This window comes from Amia ocellicauda, chromosome 6 (genome assembly GCF_036373705.1).
Source record: "Amia ocellicauda isolate fAmiCal2 chromosome 6, fAmiCal2.hap1, whole genome shotgun sequence".
Lineage (NCBI taxonomy): Eukaryota > Metazoa > Chordata > Actinopteri > Amiiformes > Amiidae > Amia > Amia ocellicauda.
Window position 1 is genome coordinate 40,519,717 of NC_089855.1, and position 17,596 is coordinate 40,537,312.

General features: G+C 44.1%; 1 protein-coding gene across 2 annotated transcripts; it reads left to right on the plus strand.

The window, feature by feature from the left end:
* The first annotated feature begins 1,149 nt into the window (after positions 1–1,149).
* On the plus strand, positions 1,150–16,443 carry LOC136751490 (interleukin-2 receptor subunit beta). Of its 2 annotated transcripts, none has more exons than XM_066707146.1 (10): positions 1,150–1,339; positions 9,773–9,866; positions 10,129–10,231; positions 10,341–10,440; positions 10,888–10,990; positions 11,411–11,544; positions 11,683–11,881; positions 11,976–12,090; positions 12,248–12,332; positions 13,838–16,443. In XM_066707146.1, the coding sequence occupies exons 2-10, from the start codon at positions 9,794–9,796 to the stop codon at positions 14,669–14,671; spliced, it is 1,746 nt and encodes a 581-aa protein (XP_066563243.1). In that variant the 5' UTR covers positions 1,150–1,339; positions 9,773–9,793; the 3' UTR covers positions 14,672–16,443. The 2 variants fall into 2 exon arrangements, with proteins under 2 accessions (XP_066563243.1, XP_066563242.1); XM_066707145.1 differs by lacking the exon at positions 1,150–1,339 and adding an exon at positions 7,253–7,962.
* The last annotated feature ends 1,153 nt before the right edge of the window (positions 16,444–17,596 follow it).

The window sequence follows — 17,596 nt, forward strand, 5'->3', positions numbered from 1 at the left end:
AGTGCAGTAATAGTACAGTACAGTGTAGTACAGTATAATATCCTCATAAAACCTTTCAAACTATTCTTAATAGTAAGTCAGGTTTTTCATATAGTGTTTTGTGTTGGAAGTGTATTGGAAGTCGCAGTCCTAATGAATGTCCTGTGCCATTGGATGGCTTGAGAAAATGTATAGGTACGCATTTAGTATATTGAGGGAAGGGTCTGTTACTCAGGAGTTTCCAGGCATGAGCTCTGAGAAGGGGTCCACTTTTCAATTGTGGCAGTTGGTGATGCCCGTTGGTGTTTGGCAATGGCGAGGTAAAGCATTACTAGATATTAGGTCTAAATACACTTTGATGCATGACGCTTTGATCATCTTGATATATGTCATCATGAAGATGACAGGCTTACGGTTGAAAATGACAGAAGGTTGCTACCGTGAACCAAAGATCCTTTGTAGGTTGCAAATGGTGAACACAGTACACCTTTGGGGGTAGTTACATTGGAATACATGGGAAGATAGTGCCTTTCCGTACTGTTGTTTTATCTAAAGACAACTTGGCTTTCATAACTGAAACTGAATTGTTGATTGACCTTAAAGAGTTATGTCTTTAAAGGCCAGAAGCATCAATTTCAGCCTGATAAAGTACATCTGGATGCTTGGTTTAGTTTTGGTGCCCAGTCTCAATTCACATTTTTGTGAACTAGTGCTACACTGGTTCCTTTTGTGACAGAACAAAAACAGAAAGCCAGCTTTGTGCCTGAAACTGAAAGATTGATTGAAGAAGCAGTGAGTTATTTTCTGTCTTTAAAGAAACATGATTTGTGAGGTATACTGGGTCAGTATTCTCATGTTTGTACACCAGCAGCAGGTAGAACCTCTATTATGAAACATCATATTGAGACTGGAAAAACAGTGTGGATGATGCTGATGTGGAGCTGGCGTAAGTGTTTTTATTCTGAGGACTTCATCATACATATGTGACACGTTTGACAATCTTGGAGGTGCAGCAGCTAAAATGATTGCAAGGGTTTGCTTTCTGGTGATTCATTCAGAGAGTGCCTGCATACGGTGGCCCTGAAGTGCAACTGCTGAAAAAATAAAACAGCCGCTGAAAAAATAAAGCAGGGGCTGTGAGATTTGCAGTGGCTGTGAGATTTAGAAGTGCTGAAAAAATAAAGCAGCTGCTGCAGCATTTTCAGAAACAATTACGGAAAGGGAGGTACATTGTGAAATATATTTGACTGATGCCATTGGACAGCAAGCAAGTCACGTCGGCCGAGCTGCTTCTCAGAAGAGTCAACAGAATCTGAGAAACGGCGCCAACTGCGCAGAGCGAGAAGCGTCATATTAATAGGTAAGTTAGGTGGCTAATGATGATGTCATTGTCTAGCTAACGCCAGCAGCGGTTCTAGACTTCAGGTTTTAGGCTTCATGGGGCTGCATTGGGGGTGCTCACAGTGTTTTGCGAAGTTACTCCTTCATTCTTCGATTCTTTTGTGGTAATATTTTTTAGGGGGGGTGAGTGAAAATACAAAGGGTGGCTAATGGTTCTTTGTCGGACTATTTGACCGCCCCCGTTACTTCATATCCGTATTATTTTTAGGGAGACTGAGAGAAAATACAGGGGGGGTAAAGCCCCCCTAAATAGCGTTAGCCATGGGCATCACCTAATTACAGTGACTTCTCTTGGGTTGTGAAATACTTTTGTCAACATTTATACATAATTATTCCTTGGACAACAATGTTGTCTAACACTGACGTTATAGTTATCTGTGCTAACGTGACCATTAATACAACTAACTTGCTACTACTAACATTAGCTGGATAGCGAGCTACCTCTAATTTTAGCTTGTTACGTCTAGGCATTCGTAGGCTTAACTTTAACAGGTGATAGGATGATGTTGACTGATAGGAGATTTCTGTAATAGCTAGATAAACAGAACTGACCCGGCAGTGCAAGAGCATGACTGCTCCACAAGGCTGTGCTGGTCGCATGTTAGGATGAGTTTATGGGGTTTCTCATTATTTGATTGAGATCGGTATGCTTGTGCTTCAATTATATTTATATCTGCTTCCTTGTTGATTTGAATAGTCTGAACATATCCTTCCACTGCGTATTGCAATCCCTTTTGCCTCAATCTGGAGGATATCGCGGAGGTATTACTCACTTACACTGACCGGTAATATGATGCTTTTCCACTCCATGCTCAGCTGTTTACAGTAGTTCCCGCTTACAAAGCAGCGCAGGTTGACTGGCGTAGCAACAGTAACTAAGTGGGCAGGGCAGGGCGAAAGGTCAATTGCTGTATTCCATAACTTATAAGGAGCAAATAGAATCAACCCTGGCCTCCTTTACATGGCAGTTTGATCAGATTCTGTTCATAAGAGCTGCAGGGTCCTGTTTATGTCAACTTTAGGTGCTGGATATTTGAAACACCATTTTTTAATGTAAATTAGCATATGGAGTTAGGTTCGTAAATCTGTTGCTTTTCGACTTTTCGCAGTAAAACAGCCTCTTGGTCATAAATTTGGCAAGGCCCATGTAGCGGGAGTCCGATTTGTTTCCCTGCAATTTATTTTGATGATTAAATATATGTACTGCTACACAAGGTGGATTACTTTTACAGTCTTTTGAAAAATAAAAGATAACATGCCACATAAATACTCTGAACAGCCAGGGTACGGTGACTTCAGCTCTTATCCAGTAGTACTGATATTTTTTCTTACTCTGATCTGTACCGGGTTGGGCAGTGGGAGGGAAGGATGTCAATGTTAGTGAATTTGTTAAAGAGTGATTTCTAGAAGTTAGTTTCAGGATAAAATATATATATATATATATATATATATATATATATATATATATATATATATATGACCTTTACTAAAGCATTCTATCTGATTGCTGCTGCATACAGCATTTATATGTCAAGTGCTTCTTGTGTTGATAGAACACATCTTTAAAATGCAATTCCATTTTGATAAAAAATTACTAAGATCGGTCCAGATTATCCCCTCTCTTCTTTTTGGAAGCTTGACCTTCCAGTAGAGCATAATTCCATTGAGTCAATAACCTCTTTTGGGCAAGGCTCATTGCCTGACCTCAAGCCCACTGATAGAACACCAGTGACTAAAGGCACTCAATCAAGACTTTGACTTATCTACAGATTCACAAGAACAGACTGGGTGAAGACAGGAGAATTACAATGAGAGAAACAAGGGCAGAAGAATGTGGGATGAGGACAGGTAAGGAGAGAGAGAGAGAGGGACAGAGGGGGGGTGGGGGAAGATAGAGAAGGAGGAGAGGAAGAGGGACAGAGAGGGAGAGAGATAGAGGGACAGAGAGAGAAAGAGAGAGAAAAAAGTGAGAGAGCAGGGTCACCATTGTCTTTTGTCTCTGACAAAACAACCGTGTGGTCGAGATCAAACAGCATTTATTATTTCCTGTTATGTGTGATTTTTTTCTTTCTTTTTTAGAGTTGAGCTCCTACATCAGCAGAATGCCACACACACACACACACACACACACACGCACACACACACACTCTCACACACCCACACATGTCAACCTGCGATGGGTCCACTGCCCCACACAATGTCCACCTGCATCTCATTCATATTATATCACAGTTGAATCATACTTGAACTATGCAACTAATAAAGAGATATATGTATACTATACACTCAGACCCCATATATGACACTAATATCTGAGGCATGTGAAAAGCCATGAGTGCGGATTCTTATTGCGCACTGACTGTGTCTGTGCTTCCATTTGCACCATCAGTGAGAACTGCTCTACATGATGATACAGGGTGTGGCCCGTGCAACTATACTTGTCTGATTTAGTTCAAATGTATATGACTTTTATTCTTAAATCACATTGTTGTACTGTGTGGAATGAAACGTTGAGTGGCCGGCCGGCTGGAGCAGAGAAATAGGTGTTGAGACCTGGTGGGGTGCATGTGACATTTCGGGACACAACTGGTATTCTGTATCCAATGAAAGCTCTCAGTGAGAGCGAACAAATTGCAGCGAATAAAGTGGTTATAAAGGATACATAGGGGACACAGAAGGAGAAATTAGCAACTGTAATGTAGTTCAGAATTTCAATGGTCTTCTGAAATGGGAGGATTAGGGAGTGAGTGGGAGGTGACTGAGCCCTGCCACCTGCAGCTCATGTAGGGGCTGTGTGTTCTGCTGCTGTGCATGTGTTTGCAAATGCTACTCTGCCTCGCGCAGCCACCTGAAAAGTCTCCAGTTACATTGATTCCTTCCTGAAGCACACAGACCCACACTCACAGACACATGCACCCTAAGGAATCTACAGGACAATGACGAAACAATAAGATGCTTATTTGGTAATAAAATAATCTAAAGAAACAGGTGACAGAGATACAGAGGATCCCCAGACTCAGAGAAGGTTCAGAGCCACAAGAAAAATAAGTGCAGAGTTTATAAGTTGAGACCTTGGATCAGATAGGAAGAATCAATTCATAATCAATTAATAAATGCTGATTGATATGCAAGTCTAACAGCCTTGGCTAGTGAACAATCAGCATGATATGTCATGTGTAAATATGATGACCCTTTCTCAGGTTCTTTGGTTAGATTCGATCTCACCACTTCTGTGACATTGTGGACAACTCTCAGAAAAAACAGGAAGGTTTGTTATCAATGTAACCATGGTTACCTCATCCCCTGAAAGTGTCACGGCAAGGAACATTCAATCTTTTGGGAACCAAGTGTCTCTGTCTGCTACAGACTTCTCACGGCACAGAAAGAAAGGCCCTTAGGAGACCAATTGAATTATGTGGATAAGTTCAATATTCTGTAGGCGCTGATCAATACTAGTAGTTCTCACACAAACACAGACACACATGCGCTTACGCTGTCAAATACACAGACGCACACACACACTCGCAAACCCTAACACATACACACTGGCAAAACATTATATTAACTACTTAACAGTACCAGTAACTCTGCAGCAGTTGTTATGTATAGTGCAAACTGTTTTACAAGCGCTGATGATTCCCTGCTGGGCTGAAAGTTACTATAACCCCACCTTCCCCCACCTCTCTTTCCATCATACCTTGAGGTCTCTATGGTTTTTCAGAGGCAGTGTTAATACCGGATGTAAGTACAAGAGACAAACACACACTCACGCTCACACACACATGCACACACAGACACTCATGCACATGCGCACACACATGCACACAGACACTCCCTCACAGCCACACTCTTGCCCACACAAATACACACAAATATGTAAAGAAACACACACAGAAAGAAACACACACACAGAAACAAACTCACACACACACATACACACACAGAGAAATACATATACAGAAAGAAACACACACATACACAGAACACAAGGAAACCCATACACAGAAACACACATTCACACACATATACAAAGAAAGAAAAACACACACACAAAGAAACACATAAGTACAAAGAAAAAAACACACAGAGACACAATGAAACACATACACAGAAACACACAAATACACATACAAAGAAAAAACACGCAGAAAATAATAAACACACACACAGAAAAAAACATACGCACACACCCTCTCACTGTCCCCCTCCCCCCCCCCCCCACACACACACACAAACCCACAACCTGACACACACGCTCTCGTAGTCACACTTGTGAAGACAGGAAAGTGACCTTTAGAGAGCAGTGTCTGAGTGCAAGAGGAGCAGCAGTGCTGTGGGGCAGGAAGACAGAGCGACACGCTGAGACCGGGGGCTGGCAATGTGTCAGAAACCATCATGAGCTCAAGGCAGCCTTGGGTCTTGATAGTAGTAGCATCAGTGGTAGCAGGAGCAACAGTGGACTTGTAGCATAATATATGCATTAATAGTAACAATTGTATTAATAGTAACAACAGTATATTAATAGTAGCAACCATAGTAGCACTTGTAATAGCAGCAGCAGTAGTAGTATTTGTAGTAAGTGTACTATATTGGTAGTTTAGACCTTAATCAACACTGATCTTTCTCCTATTGATCTTTCTTCTCCTCCTCTTCCTCTCCTCCTCCTCCTCCTTCAAGCAAGTCTTCACATGACACAATGTAACTCAATAAGTCACATAGGACCTACGCTGGCTGCCTGTTATACCCAACAATCCCCCCATCATTGGAGACAATCCCAACTAACCCCCTTCATGTTCACTGCAGGTTACAAGAGCTCCAGTAACAGCTACTAAATGCTTATTACACATCTACTAATGGTGTATACTAACCATGTCCACTTTGTAATAGCGATTTGTAAAGGAAGAAATTTGGTTATATTGTCCAGTCATTAGAGCCTAATAAATCCTAACTTGAGTCAAGCCAAGGTGTGGTGTAGTGCAGTACAGTGTAGTGTAATGTATTGTATTCTTGTCCAACGGGCCTTCACTGGGCTTTACTACACCTAGCACTGAGTGTAGTAAACCATGGTCTACCAGAGTCAACAGGCCTCAGGGCCACTGAGCACGGTAACTGAGGTATTCCCTGAAGGCATGTTGAGCCAGAATAGGCCTGTACATGTGACACTATGGGAATGCCCCAGTCAAGTCATGATAACTTGAACATGGTCCTGTAGTGAATTTTATCAAGTAAGCCTGCATATTTGTTTGTTTGTATGAGTGTGTGTGCGCGTTATTGGTGTATGTGTGCGTTATTAGTGTATGTGAGTGTGTCTTTTCTCACCTTCAGCACAGTGCGTATGATCGGTCTGGGTCTGTAGCAGAACACGTATACAAATAGAAGAGGAAGTGGCTTGAAAGAGCTTCGTACGCTATTTATATTCCTGTGTGTAGAGGGCTGGAGGCCGTGTGTTCTTATAGTCTTGAGTGAGTGTGTAAATATGTGTGTGCGAATATGTGTGTATTTGTGTGTATGTGAGTATGTGTGTGGGTGTGTGCCTGTGTGTGTGTGAGTGTGTTTTTTCTGTGAGTGTGTTGGTGAGTGTGTGTTTGTGTGTGTGTGTGTGAGAGTGTGTGTGTGTGAGTGAGTGCGTGTGTGAGAGAGAGAGTGTGTGTCTGTGTGTGTGTGTGATTTAGTGCGTGTTTCAGCAGAGTCCAACATATGGTTTCCTTCCTGAGTTACTATTGTTCTAGATTAATGGTTTTGTGGCTTGTATTGTGTTTCTTATCTGTCAATCAGGTCAACAGTTCGGGGGTGGGGGTGAGGGGTCTGTTGCAGTTTGCTATAGGTCACTTTCCTGAGAGAGAGAGAGAGACAGAGAGAGAGAGAGAGAGAGAGAGAGAGAGAGAGAGAGAGAGAGAGAGAGAGAGAGAAAATGTTTTAGATTGGCCAGCCCACTTGTTTCTTCAAAACTTGCTGACGCTGATTCCCGCATTGAGTTGGAGAGAGAGAGAGAGAGAGAGAGCGCAGAGTTAAGTTCAGTACAGTAGAAGTACATATTGTTGTTTGAACAGTTTTAACAGAGATTTAAGTCACAGAGGGAGAGAGAGTTGGAGGGAAACCAGAGAGAGAAAAAGCGTGCGACAGAGAGGGAGCTGTTTTAATCTGTTTTAGTAAGGATTTGAATGTAATCTGAGATCTAAAAAACAGAGAGAGAGAGGGAGTGAATATTTGTTTTAATTTAGTTTAAGTACATCTCTGTGTTGAAATAGTTTTAACAGTGATCTGAGTATATATCTGGGAGAGAGAAGAGATTGTACAGTGAGTGAGTTTGAAGATCAGTCTCTGTGTGTGGGAAGGGATTTTTTCTGATCTGGGCTGTTTGCAAGAAACAGAAACCTTAAGGTTAAGATGGATTCAGCCTGAAACTGAAGTTGGACTGAGCAGCACCAGCCTCTCCACTCCAGATAAGATAAAATCATCCTTTCTTGTCTAAAGTACTCCATTCAGTTGGCTCCACTGGGCATTGGTGGCACAGATTCTGTGTGGAGGGAAAGTGGGAAAGGGAGAGCGAAAGAGATTCTGTCTGTGCTTCTCGCTCTGCAGGTAAGAGATTTGTGTTGTCCTCTATAGCTGCTTTGTGTTTTATGATGTCTGTATCAGTAGCTGACTGCAGTCCGGTCCTGGAGAGGCACAGTACAGTACAGTACAAAATAGCAGGATTTCCAGTGCTGGTCCTGGAGAGACACAGGAGAGTACAGAAAATACAGTACAATCATTGTGTGAATACAATGTGTCTGAAGAATCTTTGTGAACTTTTGCACAAAGTGTGATGGAGGGGAACATGTTGCCCTGCCCTGTATTGTGCTGTGCTGAGCTGCGCGGTGTTGTTGTGTACTATACTGTGCTGTACTGTACTGTACTGTACTGTACTGTGCTGTGCTGTGCTGTGCTGTGCTGTTACCTGCAGTTTCTGTACGCAAGTTTTATTTCTCTGGGGGTTTCCATATGACTGGGCTGCTTGTGTGGCCTTACTCATCCCTCTACTGAGAGTCTCACTGTGCAACAGCAGCACGCCACCCTCTCTCTCTCTCTCTCTCTCTCTCTCTCTCTCTCTCTCTCTTTTTTTCATGTAAGTGAATGAACAACACCCCCCTCCCCCTAAACATTTTTTAAAACAAGAGGAAAAAATGCTGCCAAGACTTTCAAACTCCATCTCCATTCACTCTGGGATTGCTGCACTGCTGGTGTGACTTTACTGTGACTTATATGCCAGATGGACAGTGAGAGAGAGACACAGGGAGAGAGACACAGAGAAAGACAGAGGGAGAGACACACAGAGAGAGGGAGAGAGACAGGGAGCAAGACACAGAGAGAGAGACAGAGATTACATAGATGTCCTGGTCCTGCTATTGCCCTCAGTACTGTCAGAAATGGGCACTGACAATTAAGACCAGAGTTATGTTTTTCCAGAAGAAAGCCAGATCTCAGGGAAACAGGTAGCACTTCATCCTGGGTCGCACCACACTACAGCACTGCACAAGCTACACGTACCTGGTCCTGGCCATCAGTACATCAGCTATAAATCAAATAAAATATACAAAATTCATCACACGCATGTAAACAACAAGTGTAGACTAACAGTGAAATGCTTAGTTACATATCCAAATCAACGATTCAGATAAAAAAGAAAAAAATTACAATAAAAGATAAAAATTAAACTTTTTCAGTAATTTCAGCAATCTAATGTACAATATTGATGGTATATACAAGCGGCTTGCCTGTACAGTCAGTGAGGTAAAAAGTATGAACGTGAAGTGTACAAAAGAGTGCAGGACAGCTAGTGCAAAAAAAGTTACGTTAAATTGGATTTGCTGATTTGCTATTTAGCATCACTATTTAATAGTTGTATTGCTTGAAGGTAAAAACTGTCTCTTAGTCTGTTAGACTAAGTCTAGCAGTGCACCAGTACCATAAGTGAAAAGTCTGTGACTTCGGTGGCACCGCCTGGTATAGAGATCCTGAATGGTCCGGTTTGTTGTTACATTGTGTGGCTTTGTATTCAGTATTGTGTTCAGTACAGTATTGTATTGTGTTTTATGCAGTGTTGTCTGGTATTGTATAGTATTCATTATTGCTTTAGTTAAGATCTCAAGAGTTCAGTTTCTGTTAATTGTTTCTGTCCAATAGTGTCTGATGCCAGTGACCGAATTCAGTACTGCAACTGAATCTGTCAGAACTGGATTTTGGCACTGTCATTGCAACTAACACTATACATCTCATTTTCTTCCTTTTACTTTCATTCTCCTCTCATGCTCTCTCTTTCCCTTGTCTCCCTCTCTCTCTTGCTTTCCCATGTCTCTCTCCCTCTCTCTCTCTCTCTCTTTCTCTCTCTCTCCCCCCCTTCTCTGTGCAGGATGAGTGTGACAGTGCAGTGATGAAGTCTGTGTGTCTGACAGCTCTTCTGGTCACCCTGGCAACAGCATCAGTTCACACCAATCCCAGCCCAGGTGAGTCTGTGCTGTGTTTCTCTACAGTGTCAGTAGCTGTGCCTGGTTCAGTGAGATACTACACTACTGGTGAATTGGACTGTACTTCCCTGCCCCTCCCCCCTCTCTTTCTGTCTCTGTCTCTGTACTGTACTGTACATAATTGTACCATATTCACAGTACTGCACTGTACTGTCCAATAGTGTATTATAGTGTACTGTGCTGTGGTGCTGTATTGTGCTGTGCTGTGTGATGAATGTCTGTGTTGCCCTGTGCCGTCCAGACCCCCCCAGCCTGATGTGTGTGACTGATTACCTCACCGCCATCACCTGCCACTGGCACAGCACTGGCCACCCCAGCTCCGACTGCACTCTGCACACAGACAAGTATGTACCACTGACTGACTGACTGACTGACTGACTGACTGACTGATACACTGACTGACTGACTCACTGACTGACTGACACACTGACTCTGTGCTGTTGTCGTGTGCAGATGGAATAAGCAGTTGAAGGCTGAATGTAAGCTCACAGCCTCCCATGACTCAGACTCCTCCTTCCGTAGCTGCACCATGTGCTTCGGCAAGAACCCCAAGGTAAGACACATCTACTGCACTGTACTGTACTGCACTATATTACACTACACTGTATTGTACTGCAGTGAACTACACTGTACTGTATTATAATGTACTACACTCAATTTTATTATACTGTACTGCAGTACACTGTACTGTACTTTACTGTACTGTATTATATTATACTATACTGTTTTGTAGTGCACTACACTGTACTATGCTATGCTGCAGTAAAAGCTACTATATTACTGTGTACATCACAATACTATTATACACTATACTGAACTGCTCTGTGTAATACTACACAATATTATATTATCCTGCACTTTTCTACACTATACTGTACTATACTACACTATGTTAAACTGTACAATGCTATACTACATGACATTGTGTTTCCCTGCAGTGTGCTATATTCCACTGCACTGTTACATTACTTCTATCACTTTCTCTCTCTTTCTGTGGCAGGATCAGGTGTTCTCATACATCGATAACCTTCAGATCTCTGTGCAGTGTCCCAGCTCCAGCCAGCCAGTTGCCCAGATTTCTGGGTTCAGACCTCCTTTCAATGGTGAGGGTCTCCTGCCCTGAGACAGCAGCCTAGCCTGTGTGTGTGTGTGTGTGTGTGTGTGTGTGTGTGTGTGTGTGTGTGAGTGAGTCTGTGAGTGAGTGTGTCTGTCTCTGAGTGTGATAGTACAGTATAATACAGTTTGGAATATGACAGTAGTCTAATACTATAGTATATAGTAGTAAAATGTGATAGTCTAGAGAATAGTGCATTATGGTAATAAAATACAGTTGAGAAAATAAGATGCTAGTTTTGCCCAGTATAATAGAGTAGCATACGATGTGAAAGTGTGGTAAAGTGCTCACAGTGCAGTACATTACACTGCAGTGCAATAAAGTATAGAGTACAGTACGGTGGTACAGTGTAGTAATTTTCTCAATACTCATTCTCAGTGTGTTTTTCTGCTCTCCTCCTGTGTCTCAGTGAAAATGCACCCCCCCACAGCTCCCACGGTGAACAGGTCCGTGCTGTCCTGGCATGAGGGGCCCCTGGTGTCTGAATTGATCCAGCCACGCAGCTTTCAGTTCATGTTCAAATGCAGGAACCAGAGCTGGGAGGTGAGTGGGATCATCATTGCATCAGTCTGTGAGGGTGAAAGTGAGTGAGTATTGTCAGGGTGTTAGTGTGTCAGTGTGTGAGCTGTGTAAGTGTGTGAGTTTTGTCAGTGTGTTAGAGTGTGTATGTTTGTGTTCCAGGAAGCTTTTTCCAGCGAATTGACAGAAGATAAAAGGCTCCAGCTGGACGAGAGGGGTCTGCAAATGGGGGCCCAGTACCAGGCCAGGGTCCGAGTCCAGCCCACTCTAAACAAGGGATTTGAGGGCCAGTGGAGTGACTGGAGCCCGATCACTGAGTGGACCTCTGACGTTGGTTACAGGGTGAATGGCATCCACAAAGGCAAGTTGAACCATATAGGCAACAACTGGGACACTACACTGCACTACCCTACACTGCAGTATCCTCACACAGCCCTGCCTCTGTTTCCCTGCAGTCATGGAAGGCCCCGATATGCAGGACTCTCTGATACCAATGCTGGTGCTGGCGATCAGCGCAACGGCTGGGCTGTGCTGCACCGTGCTCATCTGCGGTTACAGGAAACCCAGATGGTAAGTGAGAGAAACGACCACTTTAACACAGACTGATCGACACAGACAGATGAACACAAACACTCACACACACACACAAAGACAGACACAAAGAGGTTGATACAATCCTAGACAGATGAGGATGCAATGCAATGTCTGTGCTGCTGTTCCTCCCCAGGGCCTACAAGGGGACCTGTCTCCACGTCCCAGACCCCTCCAAATACTTCGACCCCTTGGTGTCTGTGCATGAGGGAAACTTCCAGGTAAGGGAAATTGGTGGCAGGGAGGGGATGTTGAGAATGGGAGCAAGGAGGATTGGTGTGGTTGAATTGTAAGATGGTGCATTTGGTATAGATTTAGTATGACAGCCATTTCCTGTGAGTCCCTTCATTGGGGCAACACAAGCAAGCTCGTTTAGGGAGCTGCAATTAACAAGAGAGAGGTAATAATAATAATGTTGATGATAATAATAATAGTAATAAAAAGTTATAATATTTCAAAATTAGATCGCTTTGATTAACAAGAGTGAATATAACAATAATTGTAAAAATAAAAATATGAATAATAATAATTTTAAATAGTGCAATAATAATAATTATTATTATTATTATTATATTTTTGGGAGGGGAGGTGGTAGTATTATATTATGAATCATGGTCCAGACAGAGTTCCACTGCACTATTGTTGCTGACAGAAATCCACCCCCTTCTCCCTTCAGTGAAACCTCCTTTAATTTGTACTCCAAATTCCTGTCTTTTGTAGGCTGACTTCCTGTCTCAATGGCACACACAAATATAGACACACATACACACACACACAAACACACACACACTCACTCATACTCAAAGCTGCCTGCCTTCTGTCTCTCCTGGTGCTGCTCCTCCAAAAGAAAGAGTCAAGTCAGCTTCTCTCACTCTGTTTTGGTACCAACTGTTTTTTTCGTTTTTTCTGTATGTCACCTTTTTTCCGAGAAACTTGCAGCCCAGAGATTTTCGTTTGTCTCCAGCTGACGTCACTGCACTATATTTTCCAACCTAACAGGGTCACATTTAGATTTCTCTGGATTTCCGTTATTGTGGTGAATGTGTGTGTGTGTGTGTGTTTGTGTGTGTGTGTGTGTGAGTGTGTGTTTGTGTGCGTGAGAGAGAGTTTGTGTGTGAAAGTCTGTGTGTGTAGGTGTGTGTGTGTAAGTGTGTGTTAGTGTGAGGAAGTGCCTGACCGCACAAAAGGCTCCACAAGGATATCTCTTCTCTGAGACTGAGCCTTGGTGTGGTTTCTCTGTAGAGCTTTGAGTTCAGTTCTGAGACACTGAGCACTGAGACAACACATACACACATATATAACTTCATGCACATACGGCGGGGGGCGGCGGGGTGCGCACACACACAAAGATATGAGCACACAGAGAGAGAGAAACACACAGACACACACAGATATAAATACACAAACACACACATATAAACACTCACACACACAGATATAGACACACACAGAGAGACAGGCATACAGACACACAGATATAGATACACAGACACACACACACATTCAGACACATATATGCACACAAAGATATAGACCTAAAGAGAGAGACATACACAGAAAACTCCAACTGGCAAATTATTTTATCAAGATTTAAAATACAATAGAAAGACAGATGCTGACTAAGTACAGACACAGTGACAACAACTTGCATTTGAATTGGACACACACAGATATATGCACACACTCGACACAATCCCTAACCTTCCCATTCCCACTCCTTCCCCAGAAGTGGCTGAGCCCACTGTTCACCCCGGAGTCGTTCGACACACTGCGCGAGGAGCAGTGCGTCTCACCAGTGGAGGTGTACGAGAAGAAGGGAGGAATAGGAGGAGGTGGAGAGGGAGACACTACATGCTTGTGGCCCAAGGAATACCCTCTGCAGATGAGGGGTCCGTGGGAGCTCAGCAGCAGTGGTAGCAACAGCGGCAGTAGCAACAGCAGTGGCCAATCTTCCTGCTTCTCCAACATGGGCTACTTTTTTTCCCAGCAACATCCTGGCTCCTACGACTTAGAGCCTTGCCCGGTGTACTTCAGCTACCAGCCTGGGGTGGTGGAGGAGGCGGAGGGGGAGAAGGAAGGAGAGGAGGAGGAGGAAGAGGAGGAGAGTAGGCAGAGAGGAGAGGATGGGGAGGATGCAGAGGTGTGCACCCCGATTTGCCCCTGCTCTTCCTATGAGAGACTTGACCCTCAGGGCAAGCGGCTGGAGGAGGCAGGAGGTGGGGTGTCTGCACAGGGCTGGGGTCCAGCCTCGCCCCCTGCCCCCTTTCCCCCCGGCCTCTTCCGCCCCCCACTCATCCTCCTCCCTCCCCTGACCCTGGGACAGGACAGCCTGCCCCAGCAACAGCCCCAGCTGCCGCACTCTGCCATACTCCTGCCCCATCTGCCCTTCCCCCCTCACCTCAGAGGGCTGGGCTTGGGGGCATTTGGGCTGGGGGGACTGGGAGGGTTGGGGCAAGGGGTTGGCGATGACGGTGGTGGTGGTGGAGGAGTGGAGCCTTCTGGAGGGGGGTACCTATCGGTCAGGGATGTGCAGGGTTGTTACAGCAACCAGTCCGTCTGATGGGAGGGGAAATAGGGTAGGGAGGGCAGATGAGAGAGGAGAGGAGTTGGGGGAAAGAAGAGAGAGGACGGGAGTGGAGAGGATTCTTTTTACATTGAACTTGCTGCATTTTCCTGGGGCGCCACTCATTTTGAGCTGTGCAGTCCCTCAACACACCCACTATGCCATTTCCTGCACCTGACAGTCACTCCTGTCTACTTGCTAAAATTCAGACAACAACTTCAAGGGGCACCTGTAGTCAAAATGCACAGCAGCCTACAATGGTAATCTACACCCTACTAGTGCCCATCCCAGTGTGGCTGTGGGATTGGGCTCCATGAGGAGTAGTTGGGGGTGGGGGCGGCATGGCACCTCCCTGGGCGTGACCTTCAATCAATGACAGCTAACATGCGCCAATGTCTTTTTCAGCTACAGCTGCCCGTGAACACCTTGTAGCAAAAGAGGAGAACGGATAATTGCAAAAAAAAGTCTCAAGACAACCTGCTGCGATTCTCAGCACCATTTTATAAGCTACGTTTGTGCCTTCAGCTGTTTGTAGACGTCTCGGAGTGTAGCGAACAAGTCAGGGTCGTGACCTGTAGCCCTCCAGGAGCAACTGCGTACATCGCTCCTATGGGCTATAGAGGACCACAGATGTGTCCATCCAGAGTAATCGTCTCTTCTTTAACACAGGGTGGACATGCTGTCTGTCTCCCTCTGCCATTCTGGTCTTGGTCTGCTTCCAGTATGTGGGAAGTATTTGAAATATATTCTAGTCCTGTGATACATATACAAAAAAAAAGTGTTGCAAGTGTACTGTAGCAAGTAACTGATTCATTTTCAACTGATACAAAAATATATATGCATGACAGACTGCCATAGGTTTCAAATACAGCCTGTATGTTTTACAGACTTTTTTGGCATAGGGGGACAGATACATAGGAGCACACATTTCCACCCAGTTTTAAAAAAATTGTTCTGTACAGGCATTGCAAAAGGTTGACCAGCAGCCCTATTCTGAGCAACAAGTATTTCCTTCAATCCAGGACACCAAAAGCCAGTTAGACACAGCTGCAGTGGGCAGTGCTCCCAGACCCCCATTGGAGACAGTGTGATGCTGCCATTGCTGTAGTGTAATTAACACTGTCCATTACACTCTACTGGTGTGTCAGGGGGAGCTGTCAGTCGACTGAGGAGACACTGATTCAGCCCCAGAGAGACAACTGTCCAGAGTCCATCTGACTGAACTGAGTGTGTGTGAGACGACACTGTCTCTCATGGGAGCTGGGAGCCCTACCTATCATATCAGTATTATCCTGCTGCCAAAACCTCACAACCCTTGGTACATTTCTGAACAGAATGTTTTTTTAATTATGAGCTGTTAAGTAAATGTAAAATGTAACAAATAGGTCTTTATTGCATATGGAAGGGTTGGAAAGCGCAGGATTCTGTCTGGGCCCTTTTGCTTTTTCTTACAAACAACTATAAATAAAACAGAAGAAGAGACCAACTTTATATATTTTTTTCCTTTTTCAGTATCAGATATGTATTTTTTATTATTATTGTTATTATTATTAGTGTGTCCTTTTTAATTGTTTAATATATTTTCTTGTGTGGTTTATTTCATTCACTCAGGCTGTGAGTCTGTATTGAAATATTTAATTAAGAATAAGAGAGATGGAGAGAGAGAGAGTGAGAGAGAAGAACTGAAAGTGTGCTGCTAGGATACCTTAGATGTAAATCTCACTGACAGCCTGTCTGTTTTTAAAGTCAATAAAATACTGCTGACTGGACCGGCCTGTCTATGGAGCTGTTATTCCCCCACTCCCACCCCCACCCCACTCCCAGGGTTATTTACAGTCATCAATGGGGTTAATGTGGGACCTATACCATGGCTGTTGAAGGTTATTTACTGCTGTGAATGGGGTCAAGGGTTATTTACAGCTAAGGTTGGGGTCAAAGGTTATTTACAGCCATCTTTGGGGTAAATGCCCTATAGCCATAGGTATACCAGTTGTGAATGGGGTCAACAGTTATTCACAGCCATTCTCGATGGACCTTAAGATTTGTTTAGAGATGTTCTGAATGGGTCAGGGGTCATTAAAAGGGTCAAAGGTTATTTACAGCTGTGAATGGGGTCAAAGGTTATTTACAGCTGTGAATGGTTGTCCAAGCTTATGTACCAGAGGGGAGAGAGAGGGTGATGGGGAGAAAGGGAAAGAGGGAGAGAAAGAGACAGAAAATGAGTAAAGAAATCAAGTGTGAAGGGAGAGACGCCGCCTGCCACCCTGTGAGGGAGACTGCGCCGGGTTCTTGTCGCTGTACAGGAAGTCAGATGCTCTGTCATCTAGTGCACAGCCCAGTGGCAAGAAGCGCTGCACCTGGGATGTGGGCCAGCGAGCTCTACCTCTTTGTCCACAGAAGGGCTAAGGCACTTACATGAAGATGTGGGGGGCTTGGGTGAGTGAGTGGCAGTGGGGGGGGGCACATTAGATTGTATTGTATATACTATAGCCCTGTAGTCTTGCACAATGTGAGTCTGCTGCCCCCTTGTGGACTGAACACAATGCAATATTGCTTCTTCTCCGACGCAAGGTCTAAGAACTGAGAACAGGTGAAGGATGCGAAGAGTGGTGGAGGCCTGGAGCAAGCTTCCCATAGAGATGACTGACTGACTGACACACTGACTGACTAAACTAAACAAACGACAACAACTGCATTTTAATCAAATGAATACAGTTGGGCATTAGGACCTCGTCGGGAATGTGTTACGCGTCGGTTGTCTGTCCACCTCCACACACACCTGTCTATATTCGAGCTGTACAGAGAGACCGGTAAGGTGCAAAGTATCATCTGGAACTCATCTATTTCCAGAACAGTTATTATTGAACTCGATATTTTAAAACTATGTATTTCTGTTTTTTAAGTAACGTAGTTTCTGGATGT